This window comes from Manacus vitellinus, unplaced genomic scaffold (assembly GCF_001715985.3).
Source record: "Manacus vitellinus isolate BGI_N305 unplaced genomic scaffold, ASM171598v3 scaffold_21_pilon, whole genome shotgun sequence".
NCBI lineage: Eukaryota > Metazoa > Chordata > Aves > Passeriformes > Pipridae > Manacus > Manacus vitellinus.
Genome location: NW_021939546.1, coordinates 5,639,290 through 5,666,091, shown reverse-complemented (window position 1 = coordinate 5,666,091; position 26,802 = coordinate 5,639,290). Strand labels below are relative to the sequence as shown.

At 49.9% G+C, this 26,802-nt stretch overlaps 1 protein-coding gene across 1 annotated transcript; it reads right to left on the bottom strand.

The window, feature by feature from the left end:
- Nucleotides 1-94: 94 nt before the first annotated feature.
- Nucleotides 95-15,303, bottom strand: KANK4 (KN motif and ankyrin repeat domains 4). Its single transcript, XM_018072341.2, is given in 12 exon segments — nt 95-1,706; nt 2,402-2,602; nt 3,622-3,764; nt 5,131-5,350; nt 5,709-5,796; nt 6,331-6,561; nt 7,887-7,998; nt 8,928-10,353; nt 10,355-10,449; nt 10,452-10,814; nt 12,157-12,238; nt 15,191-15,303. Coding segments are annotated over 11 exon segments (2,997 nt in total). The 5' UTR covers nt 12,173-12,238; nt 15,191-15,303; the 3' UTR covers nt 95-1,604.
- Between the last annotated feature and the right edge of the window lie 11,499 nt (nt 15,304-26,802).

Below are 26,802 nucleotides of genomic sequence, written 5' to 3'. Positions count from 1 at the left end.
CTGCAGAAAAAATTCCATCCTGCCATGTCTGTGCAGGGACCTCCCATTGTGGAATCACTGATCTGAAGAAACACCTCAAAAATCACTGGTTTAGTGACGTGCAGGTGTGTGAAGTCACCCCAGACAACCCCCAGCCACGGGACAGGTACAGGAGCAAACACAAGGAAAGGTTTAACTCGGTTTATTTATACATAAAGGAGGTAACTGCATTTTGGGATACAGATATAAAAGGCAGATAGACATTTGAGATAGTGAATGCTTTGGACTGAAAATGTGAAGAAAGGAAAGAAAACAGCAGACAGCAGATTTCCATGGAAAACAGAGGGCAGGGGCTGTCCTCCCCTCACTGCAAGGCAGGAAGGACAGGGGCTCAAGGCAGCTCAAGGGACACTTTGTCATGATGTGAACTGACTTAAAACAACCAAAGTGGGTCAGGATTCACTTCTGCTGAGTAACAAAAAAGAGTCATTAGCTAAATAGGGAGAGTTGCTTTTGGTGGTGGAAGGGAGACTTGGGTTTGCTCCGCTGATGGTGGCATCCAGCTCCACCAAAGCCAACAGAGAGCATCCACTGGCTCCTGATGCAACACAACAAAGATGTGTGGAAAAGTGAGCCCTCCCTCCCTCTCTGTCATCAACAGAGAGAAGAAGACTTCTGTCCTATGCGTGAAGAAAACTCCTGCCCTATGCGTGATTTGAGGTGATGCTGGACCCTGTGTGGTGGGGGAGACCCATCCAATTCCATCAGCTAAATCATAGCACAGCTTTACACGGGAGGAGTTTGGGCATATTAAAGTCGAGCACGAGGGAAATCAGAGAGAAGCAGCTTGTCCAAAAGGTATCTGTCAGTCCACAGAACTCTTGGACAATATTAACAAATTCTGGGATGGGAATCTGTTGTGATCTCCTTGTGCTTGGGATACCCTGATCTGCCCCACTGTGATGCACAGAGCATGTCAATGGGTTGTGCTTCCCCGTTAGCTCAAATTTAATTAGGAAAAAATAAGAGCCATATGGTAATTCCAAATCCAGGCAAAACAATGTCTGTGTGTTTGGGTCTGGCATACTCAAATATTTTCCTAGAGCATTAATTTTTAATTCTTCCATCAAACCCACATAAGCAAACATAAATAGGATTTTATGCTTTCCATAATCCATCCAGCTTGTGTTTGTTGTTACATATACTGAGTAATCACTGCCTGCCACTACTTACAGAAGAGCTGATAATAAATATTAGGACACAAACTTACAAGTTAAATGAGATACAGTTAAGTAGTCGATTAAAAGGACACCCATAATCTAAGGTTACAAAAGACTAAGTATTGCTTTTCTAATGTGCTTTTCTCCTTCATTTCAGTGGCTCACCTGCCAAACCTATACCAGGAGGAGCAGACAGAAGAGTCTGAAGTTGTTTGTGGCACTGGGTGCAGAATAGGGGGTGTGAGTGGGATGAATGAGGAGAATTAGACACAGGGAACGTCCGCAGATAATGCAGGCAGGGTTCCTCCCCTGTAAACCCGCTGGATTGGCCCTGCCACAGCAGGGCTGTTCAAGGAGGAGCTGTTTGTTCCCAGCTCCCCGTCCTGGTTCCTTCTCCCTGCTGGGTCATGCTGACAAGGACGGGCTGTGCTCGATGTGGGCTCTCAGCAGTGCCACAATGTCCCCATGGGCAGCGCCCTGGGCCAGAGACAGGGCCGAGTTACCACCCTGCAGGGAGGGAGGAGGTCAGACATCACCAAATCCCTGCCTCTGCCCCCCGCCCTCCCAGCTCCATCCCCAAAACCTCCTTCCCTCCAGTTCCTCCCTGGTTTACAATGAGTCACCCTCCTGCAAACCTCCCTCTGGGCCTCAACATCAACCACACCAAACACACCCCTGCTGTGCCTTTGCCTCGCCCTGCTGCCCTCCTGCCTGTCTTAGACAAAACTGTAGTTTAATTAGAAAATAGTTCCGTAACTCTAAACAGCCACGTGGCCCAGCAGGAGGAATTTCCACCATCCGGCCGTGCTGCTCCCAGCCCAGCCCTGTCCCCATGGAGAGGAGTCGATTCTCAGGGAAGAGTTAATTCCTGCTAATTTCTTGGAGCTGAAGGTCTGCTGATTCCACATGTCCAGGGTTTCGTCTGTTTTTTTCAGGTTTACACCAGGTTAGGCTCTTCCCCCTGGTGCTCCTGCCCAGGCTACAGGAGGGATGTAGGATGCTGTTGCATCCACTCCATCTGTGGCACAGCAAGCACTGAAGCCAGGGGTGCTCTCCTAAAAGTGATCCCCTGATTAGAAAATGGACTGAAATTGTACTTCCTCACTTAAAAACCACCACTCAGGGAGTGCTGTCTGATCGATCCTACGTGAGCTTTCCCTCCCTGGTGCAGTGAGGCTGTGGGTGGGACCAGAGCCTTTTACCTTGTCCATCAGCATGACCTGGCAGCCAGGCTGGGCCAAGAGGAGCCTGACAATGTCCATGCTGCCCTGTCGACAGGCCACCATCAGGGCTGTTGTCCCTTCCTCGTCCTGCAGGTTGACATCAGCCTGGCAGGACAGGAGGGCTCGCACCATGTCGTCTCGCTCGTGGCTGACCCCCAGCATCAAGGCAGTCTGTCCTCCCTGCAAGGTCACAGGGAGAGGCTGAACACCCCCTGCCCACCACCTCCCACAGTCCTGTTCACTTGGACTGTTAGAGATAATAATAACAATGAATATTATTGCATAGATGGAATCATAGAATCATTTAGCTTGGCAAAGCCCTCTAAGATCATCAAGTCCAACTGTTAACCCAGCACTGCCAAGCCCACCACTAACCCATGTCCCAAAACCATATATCACAATATTGCATATTATTAATGCATAGTACATATGTAATAATAATTCATACAAATATTGCCTATTGCATGTTATTTTAAAATCACACTGGGGATCTTCAGCACATATTGCAAGAGATACCCATTCACTTGCACCACGGCCATGCAGAGGGTCCTTGCAGCATAGCCAAACAGCTCAGCTCCCAGCCGCCCCCAAACATGGGTCCTCCAAACCCTCCTCAGCCATTTAACATAGGTCTAGACTAACTTTTACGGCAGTTTGTAAGAAGAGCTGGATGAAGGCACTGTCATCCCAAAGATGAAAATGTGTGACTCTCTCATGGAGCACCTGCTCTCCAGCAAACCTGGGGCTCCCATACTGTGGGGTCCACCCCTCGCTGCTCCTCCCTGGTGTCACTTCTGATTTTTATCTCACAAAAATTGTTTTGCAAAATTTTCAGCCTTTCTTTAGTCTCTTCATTTTACCCAGCTCTCATGTCCCTTCCCAGGGAGCTGGTGGGTGGCCACACTGCAATTCAGCTGAGGTTGCTTTTGGAGCTTTTGGGAAGCAGCAACTCCAACCCAATGTCTGTTGCGGAGTCTCAGCCTGGCACTGCCATGTAAGGAACCCAGATTATACCCCCCAGCCCAAGATCTCCATGGGGGCATGATGATGCCACAGCTTGAACTGGTATCACACAAGCAATGGCTGTGAATAGGAGGCTACAAGCTCTACAGGATGCCTTTGCCAAATAAATACCCAGGACTGTGTCACTGTCCCACACAGGGCCACGCTACGTTTTCAAACAGCCTACAGCAACACACCTGGGCAGATTGGAGGTTGACATCCCCCTCCCTCAGCAGCCTCATCACCACCTCCATGTCCTGGCGGGTCTCGGCGGCCGCCAGCGGGGTGAGCATCACCGCCGTGTAGCCAGCGCGGTTCTGCAGGTCCAGGCGGCACACTCCTGGAGGGGATGGATTCAACAAGAGGGAATGGGAAGCAGAGAGTGAGTTATAAAGCATGTGGCATCTCATATTCCCAGAAACAGAAGTTATTCCATAATTATACAGGATTGAGATTTATCTGTGTTAAATATCCAGGCTTGTGAGCGCAGTGTTAAATGGCCCCTGGTGCTACAGTTAATTACAACTGCTGAGGTCAACTCAATTAACTTTGAAGACCACAACAAATAAAAATAAAAGGGGGATAATTAATGCCTCGAGCACATGCTGGTTGTGGAGCTATGGGCTGTTTGCTTTGGCTTCTGTGGTAAGGGAGCAGCAGAAATACGACCGTCACCCAATGGGCGTGGAAATCATCCTGGCTCCATTTCACTCATTTTTCACTTCAAAGAGCCCATTTCCAGCTCCACCACAAGGAATGAGCCATGTTTGGGGGTGAGGGCTCAGGTCCAGCCTTCCCTCAGGGACCCAGCTGCCTCAATCACTTGGCAGCAGAAGGGGACAAACTCTTCCCTCCCTGTGCTGCTGCAGCAACAATTGGGTTATAGATGTGTATGATAATCTGCCATTTCCCAAACATTTAACGGATTGTCTGGCCCATGAGAAAAGACCAAAGTGCCTTTATTCTCTCAGAGCACGCGCACATTTTTGCCCTGTACAAGCTCAGCTGAGATTTTTGTTCTTTCATTGCAACACAAGCTGAAAGTTCAACAGTTTAACATGGAGATTTTCCACACTGCTCAGGGTGGTTGTTACTCTCTCAGGGGTCTGATCTTCCTGCCCCAAGGCATGATGTGGCATTGGCTGCTACAAGAAGATGGGGGAGCCCCCCACATCCCACTTGGACTGGGGCCAAGGGGGACACTCCCTTGGGTACAGGGACCCTGAGCCATCCCCGAAGTCAGACTGAAAAACCCTCAAGATGTGTTAAGGCACTTATGTCCCACAGCCATAGGCCCTAGTATGGGCTATGGGGGAGGATACTGGTCTTCAGGTCAACCATGGATGGACTTTGGCCCCATGCGTGTATTTTGGATTGACCTTGGCCCTACACTTGTCTCTTGGATGGACCTTGGCCCATGTTTGTCTCCTGGATGGACCTTGACTGCATGCTTAATGCTAGATAGGTCCCTTGAATGGAAGCTGTAGTTGGTCCCCGGGCCCACCTCTGTCCCATCTCCTTTTGCTCCTGACTGAGCTCCCTGAGAGGACCCCGGACCTCATTCCCTGTTTGCCATGCCTGGGACTGTTCATGAACCCCCACTGCCTGGCTCTGCACACTGCATTCATCACCTGTGGGGCCATGACCCATTGGTCCCACTTCCATACCCAGCCAAAGCCATGGCTGAGCAGAGCCACTGTTCCTACCTGTGTCTAACAGGAGTTTTGCAACGGGGAAGTTGGAGTGGGAAACACTGTAGTGAAGAGCCGTGTTACCATTCCTGTCAGTCACGTTCACCATCATCTTCAGGAGCTGGGGCTGGATGGCCCTCAGTGCCCTGAGATATGCTGCAACCACCTCCGGGCTGGAAGACTTGTGGCTGGACACCTGGAACCACTCCTGGCAGATGGAGCCAAGGACATGCCGCTGAAAACACCAAGGTGTCCCCATTACTGTCAGAGTCCCTGCACAGCAGTGGCTGCCCCAGCTCCTCACCCCACATGCTTCAGCATTGCCCAGCCAGTATTTAGCTTATGGTTTGGTGATTACTGCTATAACTTGAGGGGGAAAGGAATTTCCTGTGGTAACCTGGGTGAGTAAGTAGACAAAGCCTTCATCCTCTTTTTTCCCCTCCCTTTCCATTCTTTTTGGTTATTCTAAAACTGACTCAGATGTCACCTCATCCCTCTCTCCTCACAAAGCTGTCTGTGGCATGGTAAGGCACAGACCACCATCAGGATAATCTTATCCATTAAACTGAAATGGGACTGGAAAATATCTGTACCAGGTACTTGTCACTTGTGGTGCAGATTTCTGAGAGGTGTTCGCTGAGGAGCTGGCAGTTGGCAAGGAAATCTTCAGAGGGTTTGCATCTAGAGGGAAAAGGGTAAATCCGTCACAGGACAGGACTTGCAGGAGGTATGGAAGCATGTAGGAGAACATGCAGTTTATGTCAGAATATGTTCAACACTTAAGTGCTTAACTTTATGGACACAAGTTGTCCCAAATTTTAGGTACAAAGTTAGGTACTTAAATAAGGATTTAAGTCCAAAGTCACAGATTCATGTGGTCAGCTTCAAGAATTCTTAAAGTGGAAAAAAAATCTTATTTCTGAATCTGCAAAGAACTTTACCATGAAACTTTACACGAGAGGGGAGAAATGAGCTAACTCTCACCAAATATGAGTCAGTCTTTTCCAAAGTCAAGCACAAGGCCTGAATCAATCCCCATTAGATTCTGTGTTAACTCAGAAAATATTTCGCTCTTTAAAACCTTGTCCTTGTCTACAAGGTCAGTGCTGCCGTTCCACAGAGCAGATGAAGCCCCAACCCCAGCCCTGCAGTGCTGCGGGTCCTGTGGCTGCGGGAGCACGACAGACAGCACAATCACCACCTGGTTCTGGTTACCTGTCAGCCTCCTGCTGAGAGCAAGGTGCTGCTTCTGCCGATGGCTCCTGCTGCTCCTCATCCTCACACTTCTCCTGGGAGGGGGTCCCCGAGGAAGCCCCCTGGCTTTCACCTCCAGCATCCACCTGCGTGGGCTCCACATCATCATCTCTCCTCTCCGTCTCACTCTCCGCGTCGCCGTCTGATGGGCTGTCTTCACAACTCGTGTCTTCACTTGAGGTCGTTTCGTAGCTATTTGAGGACACCACATGTTACTCACTCCTTCCCCATCTGCAGCCACAGGGCCTGACCAAGACTCATTGAGTCCAATGGGCCTTGGGTGAAGCCCGGAGTGACAATAAGCAAGTTAAAAGGTCTGAGCCGCAGCCAAACTCGGGGTTAGTCTGGTTTTGGCTGCTTAAGCTAGCAGGAGCGTGATAGAAGCAGTTAATGAGCAGCAGGCAAGGTTACTTCAGGGACTACTCGGTGGGTTTGGAGGGATGTCCATGGCACAAGCCCCAGTATGGCCAGGCAAGCGCTGTGTGCCACTTCCCTGCTGGGAGCTGCCAGCACATTGTGGCAAAGTGGGACCGGTGATGTGTCAGCAACCTCGAAGACCACTAGACAAAAAACAGGTTTGCAGCTCCAGCACAGGCCCGAGTCCATCATTCGAGCAGCCCTGCTAGAGACATCTCTCCTCTGATTGTCTTAAAAGTATTAACAACATCTTCCACAAGACAGAACATTTCACTCTGAGTGACCCCAAAATTTTTCTCGACGTAATCAAGATTCCTCCACTCCCTGCAAGTTTTACCTGTTTGGTAGAAGAAGCTCTGCACAATTAGAGGGAGTAACACCTGATGAACCCAGCAACTTGGAAGTCAGAGGAGTGTATGTGAGCAGAAACCAGCACCCAAATTTGCACACGCAGTTGTTTGCACAGCTCAGGGAACATGTCCTGCCCTCTTCATGCAGCACATGTACTCCTCGGTAGAAGATACACCTACAGCACATGCTGTTTCTAGTTAACCCACAGGAGTTGTTGGATATTGGATACACATGGAACAAGGTGCTGGAGCATGACCTGAAGTACAGGTCTTCCTTCATCCCAAGGTAATTCCTTATTTACCAAAATAGTCTTTTCCAGGCCCTGAACCAACTCGTGTTGGCTGTGGCTGGAGCGTTGAGGCAGGTTAGTGGCAGTGTGCTCACCCAGGCAATGCTGACCTCCTCCAAAACCCACCAAGGTCAGTGGGAATCTTCTCATGGAATCTTCCCATGGAATCTTCCCATCTTCCCCAGCTGGGTTTTGGATGAAGCCCCAAGAGATGGGTATGCAAAGAGTGTCAGTTCCCAGCATGTCCCTCGCTGCCCTGAAAACGCCACCAACTTTTCTACGGGGTTATGCACAGATTATCAGTGCTGGGTTAAAGAAGGGAGAAAAGAGTCTCCATTCCAACTAGCCTTTTAATCAAGAGGTTTGGAGCGGAAAAGAGGGGGGAAAAGAATGACTTCTCCAGCGATACAGAAGACATTACATGTTAAAAGGCAGTTTTATCTTCTGAACGGATGCTTACCCACCATTTACCCCAACAAACTGAAGATTCTTTTTGGTCCCATTGCCTCCTGCATGGAAACCATAACCTTTCTTTTTCATGATGGATTTAAGACTTGTGGTTGGAGAGTTTTCTACCAAAATACAAAATAATAGATTAATTAAGCAGATGTGCCATAATTAGGGTTAATTATTCCCAACCTCTAGCAACAAACTACAAATCATAACTGTAAACATCTTACTTCATCTTTTGAGAGTCTTTTTATGTCTTGCAAAACTATGGATGCAGCTGGCCACAACCTGACCCTGCCCTGCCACCTTTAAATACAGGTCTCAGACATCTCCAAGTGACTGGGAATATACAGGAAGTGATTGGGAATTATATATGTGTCCTACGAATAGTAGATTTTACATTTGTAATAATGTTTTGGCTCTATTTTTTTCCCCAATACTAATGTATGGGAAATTTCCTATATAAATCTCCTATAATACTACATGGATGAGTCTTTCCACAGGACTTTGAACAGTCTCTATGTGTTGTTTACAAGCAATAGGTCACTTAACTATTTGCAAGCCCCCTCACTCCAACTGTGAACAGGCATTGGGTTCTCATCTTGATATGAGCTAGAATTGGTTTAGATGTGAGTGGGGACAGGTCTTTTCCCAGCCTAGTTGCTCAGTTCATTTGACTGGTTTGGGTTCTGGAGAACTCCAAGCTGATTTACCCCAGATGAGCACCAGTCCCATATTCTTGCAAACTGAGATGTTCAATCCAAATAAAAAAACCTGTTTATTTGATGCAACAGCCACCAGGACAGCTGCTTTTGGAAGCTGATCCTGCATATAACTGAACCACAGCTTTATCAGCTCCTAGATAATTTTGTTTGCTTTTTTAAATTTCAGATCCATAGCTTGTGATGTGCAGAGATTTGCCTTTCTCATCATGGTCAAGAGGGACTATTTCTGATCTGACAGACAACTGTTCCATCACATCCCCCCTGCTCAATACTGGAGTAAACGGGAAGAGATTTGGCCCAGACATGTTGATGTCAATATTATTTACCCAACTGTTGATAGTGTGTGTTCGAATTCTCCTTATCCGTGGGCCCTTGTGTAGAGTAGGCAGAGAGCAAGGAGTTTAGAGAATTAACTAATTGGTTCTGAATGGAGCTGAGCTTGGAGGCTGGCTGCTTGATAGCGCTTGCCAGCTCAGGGTACCCATGCTCCAGACACAGCCACTGCTCCTGCAGGAGCTCCTGGATTTTTTTCACATATTGGCCAATGGGGTCAACAGCCGGGAGATCCTCATGGTTAGGGGGACCTTCCTCTTCCAGCCCTTCTCGAGGTTTCTCCTCTCCAAAGCCTGCCTTGCCTCCTCGATTGCTTCCCGCAGCGAGGCTCTGGGTGTCGCGGTTATTCCGGTGGTTCTGATTGTCATCGCCGAGGTGCTCGTCAATCTGCAGCTGGGTGAAGCATGGAGCACGAAGTCCAGCCTCGATGCTGCCTTCACCAAAATGTCCAGGTCCCTCTCCACTGATGCCAGTACAAGTGTCTGCCAGTCCCTGCTCTCTCTGAGCGCCCAACTCCATCACCTGTGCGTTTACGTTGTCTGCTCTGTGAGTGCTGCAGCCTATGGATTTGGTGGAGAGTGGGATATTTACATTGATGCCTTTATCATGGGCTTGCCTGACCCCTGGCACCTGTGAGAGATCAGTGTTCACCGCAGCATCGAGGCACTGCAAAGCCCTGTTGCTCTGCCACAACTGCAACTCAGCCTCTTTGGACTTTTCCTGGCACAGCTGCTCTTCCAGCTGAGCTTTGGAGCTGGCCAGTAGCTTAATGCTTTTCTCCTTCTCCTTGATCTCATGATCCTGCTGCTCCAGCACTGCCTTGACCTGCTTGAGCTCCTCTTTCTTCTTGCCCAGCTGCTCCTCCAGATCAGCAATCTGCTGCTTCAGTGCTGCGACCCCGCCAGGCTCTCCAGCATCAGGAGCCTGCGGAACACCACTCTCCTTGTCCTCTCCAGCCTGGACATTGCCCTCCTCACCTTCCTTCAGCACATTCAGAGCCATTTCACTCACACTGAGCCCCCTTTCCCCAGGGTTCGTGTTCTCCTCCATGAGCTGGAGGGCAGTCGGTGATGCTGGTTCACCCCCGGCTACGTCAGAGCAACCACTGGCATCAGCAGCATCTCCCTCCTCGCCTCCACTCTCCATCACCACCTGCAGCTGTGGTGCCGAGGCATGCTGGTTCTGCCACGGGGGCTGCAGGGGTACCAGCCCTGGGATAACCCCACTGAGATGCTGAAAGGAGATGTCTTGCTCCAAGCTCACCGCCCGGGGGAGGTTTAACGTGGTGCTGTCGGAGCTGGAGCGAAAGGTGCTTTCGGAGCCGCTCTGGTCGTGGCAGTGCTGGGGAGGGGGCCGGAGGGGCGAGAGTCCCCTGCCATCGCCCAGGGGGGTCTGGCTGGGCGGCAGTGCATCGGGCAATGCTGGAGGCTCTCAGCAGCTGCGGCCGCTCCCGGAGCTCCCCTCTTGCAGCCCAGCTCCGCTGCCGCCGCGTCTCTGCCAGGAAGGGCTTTCTCGGTAACTTGGCTCATCGGCTGCCGGCGGGGCTGCCTCGCTGGGCAGGAGGGCACGAGGGGTCTCCTCCCCCAGGGATGCCTTTCTCTGTGGGAAGGAGCAGGTCGCCGTCCAGCTCTTGCTGGGAGCAGTGGTGCACCCGCGGGAGCCGTTCTCGGGCAGGCTGAAGTTTCGGGGCAAGGTACTGAATTTGGGCTGCTTGGCTCTGCGGTGGATATGGACCCTTCTGATGGTGTTCCCTTTCTCGATGTCATCCACGTACTTCAGGAAGTCCAGATCCAAGTGAAAGCCGTATGGCGTCTCCAGGGAGTAGGGGAGGCTGCGGGGCTGCTCCCTCTCCCCGCTGGCTTTGGGTGGCTGGCCATCTGCTGGAACAACCCAGAAAAAAGAGATGATTGAATTTTGAAAACAAAAAAGCTGTTTAGAGTAGGGAGGAGATGTTTTTGCTCTTTTCATCTCAGTTTTGGGCAGGCAGGGGCTGAAGTTCACGGTGAAGCTGCACACACACACAGCAACGCGCACCAAGCTCCAATCTGGTTTTCCAGGGGTGAATCAGATAATTGTTGCACCAAGGAAGCTGAAAATTTGCTGAAATCATGGCTCTAATTGGCAATTAAGCAAAGAGCAGGTTTTGCAGGCAGAGCTATGTGCCTGTGTATAAAGAGCTGCCTGATGGATAATAAATGCAGCTCAATAACAGAAGGTGGGACCAATATGTGACAAAGACATTTTTCAAGGCTTTTGGTTTGGTTTTAACTTTTCAGTGGCATACACAGTGCCATGCACACCAAACAGGAAAATCATTGCATTGCATCGCTTCATCTGCAAACACCAGGTCACAAATTAATCCTTGAAAATGATGGATAGGTCAGCGGGCAGAGGCTGGACCCAGACAGCCGCATCCATGCGGAACACGTGCATCCCAAGGTGACCAGCTCACGGCACCGAGCACAGCTCTTAATTGAGGCACAAAATGTGTGACAGTGGGTTTGCCCATCCAGCAGTGCAGGCAAACGGCACCACTTCAGCCCCACAGCCCCCAGGCTCCTGCTTTAACACACCTTAAGACATTAATCTCGCAGCCCCTCAGTTTCCACCCTGAGAATCTAAATAGTTAAAACTGCTGCATCATTGATCATTTTCTTTATGCAGCAAGTCCCTGAAATCACAGTCTTTGGGCTGCTTTGCACCTCTGAGCAAACATGCTGTGCTCAGTGAGGATGAGGAGCAGCAGCTCGACCAGGAGAAACCAGGTTCCATGGCTGCTCCCTGAGGCTCCATCCTGGTGCAGCAGCTAGTGAGGACCAGGACAATTTGACATGATTTTCGGTGCTGCTCATCACAGAGCACCACTGAGATGCAGACACCGTTCAGATGGGAAGTAGCACGTGGAAGTCAGAGGAAGGACTGAGGGAAGACATCTCATGGGGTAACAGGGCCCAGGAGCAAAGACTGAATGGTGGGAGCAGGGATCTGTCCTGCCAACACACCACAGAGGACAGGAGGACAAATATGTGCTGATTTAGAGCTGGGACCACACTTTGCTGTGGTTTAGGAAGTTTGCATAATACATGAACAATGAATTTTTCATCTCCTAGCCCCACATCTATAAAGAGCAGGTTATTTACAGTATTTCTGGTAAGGAAATTAATACACAGGGTTTTTTTTCAAGGAACAAATGAGCAAGTAAACATCCTGTAGCCTCCATACCTTCTGTCTTCTCCATGGTAGGGTCTAAGTGGGCTGTCACTTCAGCATCTTCTGACAGCTAAGGCTGATGAGTCACTTCACCCTTGAAAAAAAAGAGAAATGGATACTTTTAATTTAATAAAAAAAATGCTCAACCATGTGAACTTAATCTCGCCTTACAGCTCTTCACAGGCCACCCCCTCCTATTTCCCATATTCTGCAGCCCAGTGGTGTCTTTGAAGCTGCTTAAATCAATAGCTCCTTTTCCAGTGGCAACAACTTGTGCTTCACAGACACATCCCAGGTAGCTGGTTCTTACAAAACATCTCCTGCATTACAGATGATTTGACTGCAAATGAGGACAGACAGACATTTAGGGTGACTTGAGACTGATGGCACAGGGACTCTCCCTTGACTCCTGCAAGCTGGAGATATCCAACATATTAATAGCATCTCTGAGAACAGCAATATAAACTACGCACAGAAATGATTGGTCTGTCACCTTTTCTTTTTTTTAAATCCTTAACAATCAAAGATCCAAAATTTATTTTGAATCTTGTTCAAATGAAAGCCATTCAGAGCACGTCCCCACTGTTATAAAGAACCTTCACCAAATTGCACTGAGCCACAGACAAATTGCTTTCAGCTCAGGGAAGAGCTTCAGGTGGAGATCTACCACAGCCAACACCAACATCCTTCCTGGACTGTGTTGCCCTCCAGCTCCTTCCCATCACCTGGACATGAGTAAGATACTCCTGGAACATGAGAGATTAAGGCTGGGAACAACCAAGAAAAGCCCTGGGTGAAGCTTCTCTTCTCCAGGACCTTTAGAAAGACACAGGGAAGAGGCAGGGAAGGGTGAAGGAGGTTGAGGCAGTTGGACATCACTGCAGGAGGTTTCCTGGCTTGTGTGAGAACAAAAACAGTGTTTAAAGTGAGAAGGTCTGGTTTTAATTTCTGCTACAACGGATGAAGTGGGAGTTTCTTGAACAGTAGTTTTTTTGTTTAGGATTTTCCTTAAAGTACTTAATTTGATTCATGGCCAGAGATGGTCCTGCAGCCACTTGGAAGTCCATCCCTGCTTCTCCAGTGCCTCCCTGAGCTATGCAAGATTCTCAGGGTAGGACCAAGCAGTGCCAGCCCCAGCTCACATTCATCTCATGGACCAAACATCAGAGTCTGAACTCATTTTCTGCATGTAGTGTTTTGCCTCAGCGAGGGCTTTACTACTTGACCACAGTTCCGGAGCTCCCCATGAAGGGGTTCCATCTGACCTTTACCAAACAAAGACCAACTGAAAAATTAAGTAAAATCCTGCTGTATTATTACCACAGGACATTGCCCCAACCCTGGAAGTGTTCAAGGCCAGCTTGGACAAAGCTTTAAACAACCTGGTCTAGTGGAAGGTGTCCCTGCCCATGGCAAGGGGGTGGAACAAGATGAGGTTTAAGGTCCCTTCCAACCCAAATCATTCCAGGATTCTATGACAGATATTTTGAAAGATCAAAACCTTTTAAAGAAACAATTACCTGTCAATCAAGTTGACATGTTTACTGTTGATGTATAAAAAGTCAGGAAGGTCCCAATCCAAGGAGAACATCAAAACTCTCGAGAGCTTCTGCAGGGTTGGTACCTCAATACTCACACAGACAGATGGCACAGTTGATGCCCACCCAACACCATGTGAGCTTCTGTGTCCACACCTTGTCCAGCAGCTCCTAGCATGCTCTCCAATTAACCACACTCCTTCTATAAAGGGCAATTCCTTCTGCCTCCTCCTGCCAATAACAGCACGAGCCAAATCAAACACTAACCCCTTTTTAAAATGTTTTTTTTCTTTAATTTTCCAATTGCAGCCAGTTACAGATCCCAGCTACAGTCTGACCAGCTACACTCCACTCTTCTAGGTAATTTATTTAGGAGTGGAGGAAAAGCCAGTGAAGAGGATGGTTTTTAATATCTAGATAATTTCAACTATTTGGATCATTTATGAGCTGGCCAGGTCCCAACTCTGCAGCCCAAATTGATACTACGACTTTTCTCTTTTGACCAATCTACTTCAAAATCACCTCGTAAAAGGATGCTGAATGTACCCAACCAGCTTGCTGATGTTTTCCTGGCCTCCCCCCGGGGCAGCTTAGGCACAGAGCAGATGGCTTAGAGCCAAAAAATGTGGCTCCTTGTACCCCACGGCTTCTCTCCCATGCTGGTCCCTAACAAAAATGAGAAGATTCATTCAAAGATGAAGTAGTACGCCAGAAGAAGCAGACCCCTGCATCCAGAGTCCAGCTCACAACTTAGGGCAGGGCAGGACTTTTAGGTGGATCTCACTCCTTCTAAAACCAGTTACGCTGACCCTCTGTTGGATTCTGTATTTGCTGAGTTTTCCTCTATTAAATAAAATTGCAGAACATTTATTTTCCTCTCCAGGCAAGCAACACCACTGTGTGCACAGCATTGCTGATTTTTACCTTTACTACACAGAGAGGCTGTGGGGAGGATTAATCCAGATTGGAATTACACTTCTTTTCTCAAGGCAGGAATAAATATATACAGAAATTAAGGCAGAGAAGCCAAACATGTGAAAACAGCACAGAGCAAAGTGGTTTTATTCCCTGGAGCAGCCCGTTTGCAGGGACAGTGTACTGTCTTTTTAACTAGTCTGGGCTCAAACACTGTCTCTTTCCAGTCACATTTAACCCCTCTTTCACTCTGTCCCACTTGCCAGGGATTGTGAGAACCCAGCAGCTCCCCCATCCACCCCAGCCAGCAGAAAGGAGAGCACCATAACACCCCAAAACATTTAAATAACAAATTAGCTCAACCACACAGACAAAGATACACAAATTTCATTCTCTCAGAGCATCTTACCAGCAATTTTAAATTGGAAACAGTTAACCCCGAGCCTATAAATAAAAAGATAATTCACCAGCACAGCCTTGTTAGCTGTTACACATTATTTGAGCTCTGCCTGTCCTCCTGCACTGCAGCAATGGCTTCAGCACTTCTCAGTGAAAGCAAAAACTGTGGTTAGAAAAGCATTTTGTCATGTTACCTTCTCACGCTGGCACCTACAAGCCCACCAGGGAACAGAAGCTCTTGCCTCCCTCAAAAGCATCTTTTTCCGTGCCCAGAACCAGCAACAAAAGGTTTGGAGCAGCACACGTGCCGTGGTTTAACCCCAGCCTTTTCCAGCAGTTAAAAAGTTGGTCAGCTGAGCAGTGACCTTGCTCGGAAAGCAAATACAAGTTTAAACCAAGAAGCACAAAAGAGGGATTGATTTTCCAATAAAGCAGCCCGTGGCTCTCGTATGACCTTTCCGAGGACAGTTCAACCCCGGTGCATAAAATGAGTTACTTTCCACAGAATAGTTATCTTTTCCAAGAAACACAAACGCGCTGCCTGGGCTGTCAGGGGGCTGCCTCCCTTATCAGGATTGATTATTGAAGAGACAGTCAATAATTAACGCCGGGTTTGTTGCTATACCTGATGCTGCGGCTGCAGCCGGCGTTCGCCCTCCGCATGCTGCGCCCTCCGGGCTGGAGCATTAGCAATTCCATGAGCGCCTCTCCCAAGGAAACGCAATTCAAAGGCAGCAGCTTTAGGAAAGCTGCAGAAGGTCTCAATGTCCGTAATTTATCCCGCTGGAGCCCCGTTCGCACGCGCGGAGCAGACACAGCCCCTCAGCCCTTCACCCTTCTCCTCGCAGCTCCGGCCCCTCGTGTCACGCCCACTCACCCACCCGCGGCCCCAGGGGATGCTGAACGGGATGGGGAGGCGGCAGGAGCAGCGGGAATGCTGAATGGGATGGGGAGATGGCGGGAGCAGCGGGAATGCGGCCATGTGTGACGGCAGCACGGGCGGGGGATGCCCATTGGGGGCCAGTGGGACACTGCATAGAACACTCCAGTCCTTTGCAGTGGGGTTATCAATCCAAATTCCAAACTGCCGACAGAGGAGGAGAGGGGTAGCTGGCAGAGCTGTGGTTGTCCCATCCTTGGAAGTGTTCAAGGCCATGTTGGATGACACTTGGAGAAACTTTGTTTAGTGGAAAGTGTCCCTGCCCATGTCAGGGCAGTGGAATGAGATGGTCTTTAAGGTCTCTTCCAACCTAAACCATTCTGTGATTCTGTGATTTTGGGCAGGGTACTCATGGCATGCAGCTCAGTGCTGGGCAGAATACCAAACCCAATCCCATTCCAAGCTTCTGCATGGCCATTCCCCTGGAGCATCCTGGATTGCAGGCTGGCAAGAGGGACAAATCCCTCAGTCTCTGCACTGAACTTGCAACAACCTCATGTTTGCAAAAGCAGAGGGGTTCAGTCCCTGCCCAGGCTGCAAACGTCTTCCAGAGCTGGGAAAGGAAATCCTGGGAAATGGAGGCATCTCCTGGGACCTGGGGGCTCTCACCAGGGACTCACATCACAGAGCAGTGCCAGCACCTTTCCCATTGCTTAATGAGCAGCAAAACTAAAATGCTCATGTTAGGGAGAAAAACTGCATCTTGTCACTGTGTGAGAGCAGAGCTGCTGGCAGTGCTCCAGCTCCCTGCAACCATCAAACGGGACTTTAACAGATTAACTTTGAGGGAAAGCAGAAAAGTTTTGCCTTTGCAGGAAGCAGAGTATCTGGACGTGCAGAGAACCAGCAGTGTTTGTCCTTGCCAGCTCCCCCCGAGACACAGATGGGTTAACTTCCTACCCGAGGAATGAAAAATAATTTCTGCAGCCGGTTAAATGCCGCCTTTCCCAAACACTGCCTTTCCCAAATGCCGCCTTTCCCACGCAGCTCCATCCCACATCGCGCAGGGCTGTGACTCGGTGTCGATGGCTTTCTGCTGTCACAGGCAATTACTGAGCTTGAGATTCAAAACCAACTTAAGAGCATGTTGGCTTATTTTCTGCTGAATTCTTCTAGTTTAGTTATGCTTGTGCATCTTCTGAACATATTCTGTTCTCCAGACAAAGCATCTCGATGGAAAAAATATACGTATTTCTATATGAAGCTGATTTTAAAGTAATTCTGAAAGAACTGTTTCATTTTCCCACTGGAAAGAACTAGCAGGAAGCTTTAATTTAGAGCATTTCCTTATTGCAATTACACACATACAGCCTACAGTTGTTCCCAGCTTTAATCCCTATGGGCCTGAAGAAGTCTGTGACCCCTTAAATAAGCTTTTAATCAGGAGCAATGAAGAGAATGAGTTAAAACATGCAAATTAATTAATTATGGGTTGGTGCTTGATGGATTTACAAACGGCTTCTGATAGCTTTGCCCGAGGGAGCTGGTGCAGGGTGGGAAATGGGGAAGGGGTTCACCTGGGCACTGCTGAAATCATCCCCTCAGCGTGAGAACTGAGGTCATGGCCTAAAACTGCTGCTGTTTTACATTAGGCACAGCAGCTGTCGGAAGAGATTTTGCTTTGCAGGCTGCTCCCATGGAGAGAAACCAGACGGCCCTGAAGTGGCTCAACAGCCATCCCATCCATCCCTGGATGCTGTCAGGACCACTGGGTGAAGGGGCTGCTGCCTTCCTCTCCCCACACAGAATTGCTGTGGGATGGCAGGTTTGGCCCCCTGCTCCTTTGCACCACACGGACCCATCACAGAGTGATTAAGGTTGGAAGGGACAACTGAGGTCATCCAGTACCACCTCCCTGCTCAAGCATGTTACTCAGGATTGCATCCAGACAACTCTGGAAAATCTCCAGCGAAGGAGACTCCACACCCTCTCTGAGCAATCTCTTTAAGTGCTTGGTCACTGCACAGTAAAGAAGTTCGTCCTCATATCCAGGTGGAACTTCCTGGGCATCAGTTTCTCTACCTGTTGCCTCTTGTCCCATTGCTGGGCACCCCCAAGCAGAGCTTGGTCTATCCTCTGACACCTCTCTGCAGATACTTATATCCAGTAATCTTTTCTCGAGGATGAACAGGCCCAGCTCCTTCAGCCTTTTTTCCTAAGAGAGATGCTCCAGTCCCCTCATCATCTTCACAGCCCTCCACTGGATCTCCATGTCCTTCTTGTCCTGAGGAGCCCAAAGCTGGACATAGCACTCCAGATGTGCCTCATTAGAGCTGAGCAGAGTGGCAGGATCTCCTCTGGACAACCCACAGAGGGAGTTAGCCCTCGGTACCCAAAGGGTTACACCCAAACCTGCTCCATCCAGGCGGTCTGCTGGATTGCACAACAACCAGCTGAGCTATTATTGCAAATGAACATACCAGGAATAAATATGGCCTCTCAGGGAATATTTGTTGTACTGATTTTTCAATTCTGTTTTCACTGCAAAGGAAGAAAAATAACCCATTTCCAGTCTGCTGGGGACATCCACACGGGTGGGATCTCCACTGTGCGGCCGTGGGCTGTGATCCGCTGCCGGCTGGCACAGCCATGGGAAGGACTTTCCCTCCAGGACTAAAAAAGAAGCTTGAAAGCTTTGTGGGATTAAATAAATAACTAACTAAATAAAAGCGGTTTAAAGTCCTGGTTTGCTCTGTAAGGAGTTGTCATGAGGTTTTCCAAAGTGAGAGCAAACAGGGTTTCTGCTGGAAGAGATCTGCATCCCGGGAGCCCATCAGCCAGCTTCCTAGGTGCAATCATTGTTGCCAGTGGTCCCATGACCCACGGCATTCCCTGGAATGACAGCTCAGGATGTGGGCACACTTCTGGGGGGCAGAAGGCAGCTCAGCAGACCCAAAATTAAAGTGGGGAGACCAGATGATGCCTGAGCTGCTGCTATAAACCCAGAAAGGTAAGTTTCCGAGATGGATCCATCCATGGATCCATTCCTGCAGCCATGCTGCACTTGCTGGGTAGGCTTCCCTCTGTGCTGGCATCACCCATAGCACGTGCCGAGGTGGAGCAGGACTAGATTTGGAGATGCAAAACCAGCTGCTATATGGGATGAGCCTCCATCCTGTACCGGGGATGGCTTCAGCACGTGGCTGATGGCAACAGGTGCCCTGTGGCTTCAGCCCCACATCTTACCGCGCTCCAGGCAGAAGCTCTCTTGGCTGCTGCCTGCCCAAGGTGTACTCAGAGGAGAGCTGGGAGCTGGAAGCAATTTGTGAGTGCTGAAGAAGGGAGAGCTCCCTCTGCAACCCATCAGCTCGTGGCTGATGATGGAAAGGTCCAGGCTGGCCTCCCATCCTTTCCGCAAAACTGTGTACATGAAGCAGTGGAGGAGGAAGATGGGGCTGGAGCCGGGGACTGCGTGCATGGAAAACATCTTGGAGGCATGTGGGGCCTCCCTGGTGTTTGAAAGGAGAGGGTTCACAGGAAATCTGAATAATTAACCCAGCACCACTTAATAAAGAAGGCGATCACTTTCAGCAGCCCTTGAGTGTGCAACCCTCAGCGGCCGGCGGTGCTTAAACAGCCATTTCAGGCATCTTTTCCAATGCCTGTAATAAAGTCGTGTGGACACTGATTTTAATAAAGCTGCTTATTGCTGTATAATAAATGTTGTGAGCTTCCTGCCAGCATTTCCATTAGAGACGGGTCAGAAAGAGACCTGGAGGTATCAGATATCCAAACTCTCTCCCTCTTTTATGGCTTAGCAGGAGAGGAAAATGATCACATTCACCCCCTCCTCTGATAACCTCTCTTCTGAGTGACCTTCAGCTCTTTCCAGCCACAGTCATACAAAAGCTTTGGTGGATTCTCATGATTTTATCCCGTGCCTTGAAAACTGTGGTGTTTTCCCTAAAGTCTCCTTTCCCAGAGCCAGGTGATCACAAAAACCACCTAAAGCCCTGAATGAAAAGTGCTCCACAGTCAGAAGGCAAACAAAAATCTGAGGTGCCTAGTTGCTAATGTTTATTGTTTTTGTTCAATCCCACAAGTTTTGAGGGGAAATAATGAAGCCCTCCTCCGGCTTCTGATCTCTTCCAAGCAGCTGGTTTCCATCTCCTCGACCTTGGGACAAGTCAATCTTTGCTGCCATTATACTGAGTAAGTCCTATTTGGTCAAAGAAGCTGGTACCAACTTTATGGGGTTGGGGTTTTGAGGGACCTGGTCTAGTGGAAGGTATCCCTGCCCATGGCAGAGGGGCTGGAATGAGATGATCTTTAAGGTCCCTTCCAACCCAACCCATTCTAGCATTCTATGATTGGCTTGGTCAGGGCTTAGTGTATCCCTGGGGTTACTGCACTCATCCTGCTCAAGAGCCAGAGCTTTGGCCCAAGCTGGGCTGGAAACATTCTCCATTTCCTAAGGAAAAACAGGATCCTTTGGGCATTTTCAGAAGCTGGATGTGGAGGAACCAACAAACCAAAGTGCTTCTGCTTCCTGGGAAAGGCTCTTCCTCTTCAGTGCTTGCCAAGCCATGAGATGGACAGAGAAGAAAGGTGCTGTGCCATATCCAATCCCCTCAGCGCTTACTGAAGATGAAACACTGGAGTTTATGGAACTAGAAAAACTCACCCTGACACCCAAACAGGGTTTTCTAAACCCACCAGCCTGAGAAATTGCCAAAAAGTGCATTCGTGGTTGTGAAAGCAGACTGGTGACCTGGTGTCTATTCTGTCTGACCTCAGCAAAGTCCAACCATCAGCTCAGCTCCTCCTCTGCTGAAAATGGCACTTTTGGTTGCTTTTAGGAAATCCCTTTTCTCTGCATGCCAGTTTTTCTCCTCTTCCCTGCAGTGGGCAACCCCTGCAGTCCCCCACGGAGACATAGAGTCATTTTACATCGATTTCTGGCTGGAGACAAGAAGACTCAGATTGATCACACTCCTGACAGGTTTAAAACCCTCTTCAAACAGGAATATTTCTTTTTCAGGCCACTTGAAGCCACTCTATACATTGATTGGGACTGCAGAGGGGATGGACATGCCAACTTTCTCCTCTCCTGGTGATTTCCACGCGGATGCCAGGAGCCGGGAGCCCTGCAGACACAATTCCTATCACTCACCCAGGTCATGAGAGGGTTTAGGAAATGGGAAATTTTCTCCAGGTTTTTGACCAAGCTCAGATTTACTGGTGCATTTTCAGCTTTCTCCCTTGCACCAAGACTCACATTCAATCCTGATCAATAGAGGAACTGACTACAATGATAAATTAAAGATATTCCCATTTGGAAGATGGGGATCTCTGGGTGGCTTTTCCACCATATTTCACATTTCTAACTCCACCAAATTGTCCATTTTGGCAGTATATTATCATAATAATGACAATACCTTTTTTCTCATGTGCTGTTTAAACCCTGGGATGGGCAGGACTCGAGGCTTCCCGGGGCACAGCACTAGAAACATGAATTCCACTGAGGTCTAAAATAAATAGGGTGAAGAAGGAGCTCCCTGCAGCTGGTTCCTCACCAGCACTCTCCCCTGACATTGTCAGTGTGCCAATGAGCCTGGTCAAGGATTTCTGCCCCAAGCCATGGATTCCTTCACGCCCCTTGAGTTGGGGTCAGGCCTCTATTGACCAAAATCTGCATCCTGCTGCTCTTCAGCGAGGCAGAGTCACATAACCCCTGTCATATGGGGCACTGAATGGAAAATACAATAATTTCCCATATTGACTTTTCTTCTCTAACCAATGGGGCCATGTTCAGCCCTGGTGCTGCTCCCAAAACTTCCTTGAAAAGACCTAAGATTTGATGTGCAACACTTGGGGACAAAAATGCGACTTTCAAAATATTTGGCAGCTGTAGCACCACTGGGGGAGGGACCTGAATTGGCACTGAACTTGTGAAAGAGTCTGTATTCATCCAACCAGCCATGTCCCAGGATCTCAACACCGCTCTTGATGCAAGGGATGTTTGAGACCAAACCTCTCCCTCCCAAAGGGTGCCCACGCCACAGGATACAGAGGCTGTGTGACAGGAAGCAATGTTGCACTGCTGTTTGGTGGCAAATAAATATTTGGGAATGGGACAGCCCCAGCCTTTCATTATTCCTGCTCCTGGGAGGTAAAACCTTCCCCATAACAGGACTTTCTGGAAAGGACCTGAATGTGACCCTGGCTTCCCTATTCACAAGTCATTTGGAAACTGCACCAGGAAGCTGACAGAGCCCACAGCAGCAACAGGCTCCCTGACATCTCATCTTCCAGTTCCAGGATTATTTTAATGAATCTATTCACTGATCCCTCCTCAAGCATGGATTCCCCGGCCAGGTTGCTGTTCACTGAGCTGGCTGTCATTTCAGCAGATATATTTATTTTTTAAATATTACAATCAAAGCAACAAATAATCAGTGATTACAGGCTACCCCTGCCTCATTTACCACTTCAGGAATCATTTAAGAGACCAGAGTTTCCCATTTAGCCCATCCCAAATCAAACACAAAACACTGAGAAGACTGTGAAACAGGTCCGAAGGAAAATGCTGATATTTTCTACAGTGTTCCCCTTATCTGCCCATCACTGGGGTCGCTACCCTTACCCTGCATATGCAATGTTTTCGGGTGTTCACCACCTTCATTTGGGCAACACAGTTAAAATATTTAATTCCTGGTTTGTGAAATCCTTCCTGGCGGTGTTGCATCCTGGAGCTGCCAGGAAAATGAGATATCCCAGCACAGTACAGCCCCACTTCCACCTCTGGAAGGTGAACATCACACCCATAGCATCCAGATCACTTCCTCCATTCTGAACTTGGACTTGTAGTTGAGATTATCCAACCCACTTTCTGTGTAGCCTCCTCTAAACAGATCTCAGCAATGGTCTATTCCGGAGCGGCAGCTCCCTGCTCTCACTCACTCTGATTTCTCCCTGAGCTCAGCCCGAGCCTGGCACATCTTTCCCTCAGGCCTGCGGGAAATCAGCACAAGTTGCCCGGGACACGCCTGGTCCCGGCAGAGTTGGGCTGTTTAGAAATGCCCTGGCAGCCTCCGCTGCCGCGGAAAGGCGATGCTGCCTGCGAGGGAGAGGCACTGCCTGTCCCTGCGCTCGCTGCCAAACCCGCCGCTGGAGCAGCCCCTCGCTTGGCCCCCCGAGGATGCAGAACCCCCGAGCTCAGCCTGGCCCCGCTCTGAATCCAGGCCAGCCCTGCGGCCGAGCCCCGAGGGACACGCGGCTCGGGGAACCGGAGCACAGCCCTCACCAGAGGCAGAAATGGGTTACGGTGCCAAGAGTTCCTGTGTCCGGACGGCTGGAACGCCGGCAAGGAAACCGTGAGAGGCTGGAGGCAGGCGTGGGTGACCACGCTCAGCCGGGGAGGCTGGGCTGGGGCTTGGCTGAACCACGTCTTTATGGCTGGGGAGGGTTTTATGGTTGGGCTTTGAGGCTAAATACAACTCTGGCTGCTCTGGGATCCTGGGGATTTCCGCTGTATTTCCCGGGGCCTGGGGGCCCTTCCCAGCCCTCACACGGTGACATCTGGGGGTCCCACCAGGGCTCGGAGCCTTCTTGCCCTCTCCCCGCTGCCCACGCTCCGTGATTCCATCCCGCACCCAGGGGTGCGCTGGAAACACTCCTGTCCCGAGTGATCCTGGGCTGATGCTGCCCCTAGGCAGCCACCCGAGGGGCCAAGCACCCTGAGCACCGCCGGAGCACCCTTGGAGCACCGCCAGTGCACCCTTGGAGCACCCCTCGAACACCCTAGGCAGCACCCCCAGAAGCACACCAATGAGCATCCCCTTCAAAGCGCTCCCACGTATTCCCTGAGCAGCTTGGAGCATACTCTGGAGAATCCCTGAGCACTTTTAAAGCATCCCCCTGAATATCCTCCTGAGCACCCTTTGAGGCACCTCCAAAGCCCCTTCCAGCGCACCCCCGGCGCACCCCAGAGCATCCTCCAGCGCACTCCCGAAACCCCGCCGACCATGCCCAGGCACAAACCCCAAATTCTCTCCTAACCCTCCCCCAAATACCGCCGGATCATCCCTCCAGCCCCTCCGCTGCAGTACCGGGGGCAGTGGGGCGGCAGTATCCAGTTCCCCCCTCCCGGGTGCCGGGTCCCGCTGCCCCCGCGGTCCTGCCCCGTGTCCCCCCGCACGGCCGTACCTGGACCTGCCGAGCGCGGCTGCCTCAAGCCTGCGATCCGCTGCCTCCTCGGGAGGGGCCCGGGGCCGGGCCCGGGGGCGAGCGGGACCGGTGCCCTCCCCCGGGCAGCGGGCCGGGGCGGCCCGAGGCAGCGGGGATGGGCTGCGGGCGGGACAGCGGGACATGGGCTGCCCTGGGAGGCCAGAAACCCACTTCTTTTGGGTGTGTTTTCCCTTCCCTCATGCCCGCGGTATTCAGTTTAGCGCTTTATTTATACTTTTGTACCTCATCCTGTTTGTATAGATGCGGATCGAGAGCGGTGGGAAGGGAAATCTGCGGAGTTGTGCTCGGGATGCAAAACTTAAACTATATTTGCACCAGCTGTTCTCTGGCTCGGCCCTTCAGCCCGGTTCACGTCGGGCCCTTGGACCGTAATGCAATCGCATGGTAAACGTAAAGAAAATGCAATCTGAGTTTTAGGTTTTGAGCCTCCTCATGTGCCCAACTCCATGCGCTCGTCTTATCCAGCTGCATCAAGTCACTGTCGTGACAGTTCTGGCAACAGGCAGAAATCAGCACTTTAGTGACTCCCAATAATATCTTCTAAAGGTAAAGCTTCTGATTTTCCTTGTCTTTGAGACACAGAGGGAAATTCCAGCCCTGCTCTAGCTGTTCTGGAGTGTGGGAGAGCAGCATTGGTCTCCATCTGGGCCAGGAGCTCAGTATCCAACAGGGACAGATGCGGCCCACTGGGATTCCCTGCTTCCTTCGAGAGGAGTCCAAAGACCTTTCAACTGTGACTGGGAACATCACTGTGGGGTATCGGAGGGTTGGGATCTGGCTGTTGCCCAGCCACCAGGCTATTCCAGAGCCCTCCTGGCAGTGCCCAGGCTCCTGGTAAACAGGGAGGAATAAAATACCTTGTTATCCACCTCAGGAGTGACTGGGCCTCCAGTGCCCAGCTCGGTCTTCCCTCACTCCCATGGGAAGGGCTTAGGTGCTGAATGACAGGAACACAATTCCTGATGAATTTAACACTGGATCAAAGAATCAAAGGAAAAATATGTCTCAGGGAAGCCCTTGGGCTTCACTGCATGAGGAAAACCCCTGCTGCTGCTGCTCTCAGATTCTGGCAGTGCCCAAGATAGACGGACCATGGTATCAGAAAGGGTTTTTTTCTGGCATTGCTGGCTGGTAGAGGTGGGGGATGATGCCTATATTATTTTCTTCTCTTGTTTCTGAACAACAAACCTACTTTGCGTGGCTTTGAAGACACAGCACATCTCCTGCTTCTCTTAGGACCGTGCAACTGAACCATCACCCATCCTTTGGGCTCATCCCAAAGCCATGACAATCCCTGAGTCCTTATGACAACAACAAGGCTTTTGCAGCAAAAACTACAGGCACCCACAGGAAGCTCTTGTGGTCACAGACATTCAGCTAAAGTTGGTTTTGTTCTGTTTTCCCTGGGGTTAGATTAAAGTGTTAAAAATTGTGCGTGGGGGGTAAGAAGTGAAGCGGTACCAGTTCACAGCTCGTGTGGCTGTGAGGGTGCCTCAGAAAAGCACCAACTACCTGAAACCCCATTTTTGAGCAAACAGAATCAAAATCAGTTCCCCTTTTCAGTCACTGAAGTTCTACTTGCTTGATAACTGGAAGACAAAGAGTCTCTTCTATGAGCTGTAGGTGCTCAGAATTGTAATGTGTAGATGTGGAGAATTTATGTGATCCCTGTTTAATCCAGGAGAATAACGGCGCTTTCAAACAAAACAGGATAAACGAGGAAAACGTTGCCATCTGCATAAATGAAACCTGATAATTTGTTTAAAAGCGGATTAGGTGAATTTGGATAGAGCTCCAAGGTGGCTGCTGCACATGAATGTTGAAGAAGCCTCTGAGATGCAACTTGCCAGGAGCCAGGAGCCAGGAGGGGACGGCAGGAATGCAGCCACAGCCTCTCCCTCCCTGTCTCCCACCGTGTCCTGCAGCCCCAGACTCGGGCAGCATGTTCTCCACAATATATTTCCATCTTGCAAAGTTCAGCTATTCTTAGGCGAGATTGTGAGTCATTAAGCACTTTCAGATTGTTTATTTGTCAAGCCACAGGCACTTAAATTTACTTCTGTAGCCAGATGACCCGCTTCGAGGATTTCTTTCTGCCGCAGAAATTACTGGGTGAAATTCCATGGCAAGAGGTCAGTCCTACCGCCCGGAATGCTGGCTAGATCCCGCCCATGGGCTCGTTTGCAAAGGTCAATATAAGAGAGTTAAAAACAACAAGAAGAATGTGGCTTCCTACAGCCTTTCACCACCTGATTTAGATTTTATATGTATTTTTTAAGAGAGGGACTAGACCTTCCTGGATGGTTATAATGCCTCGGAGGGTGGACTGTGGTTTTTAATGGTGAAGAGGCTCCCTGGGGAAGCAGGTTTCCCTACAGTGGTGGGATTAGATCCTCCTGGAGGAGGCCCTTGACTGCTATGCAGCAGGGTTTCTCCCTGCAGCTCCCAAGAGCAGAGAGACAGGAGCAGGGTGAGGCTCCTGCCCTGCGCTGGGAGGAAAACAGATTTGGTGTTGTGTTCGGGGCAGGGGCTGATGTGATCAAGCCCTTTTTGGAAAGGCAGTACAAAATCTTTATTCTTCTATAGGATGTTAGTGCCAACATCCATTTTTGTAGATTCTCTGCAAACTGCTGCCCCTCTTGTGTGCTCACAGGGGCTGCCTTGTATGGTCTGAAT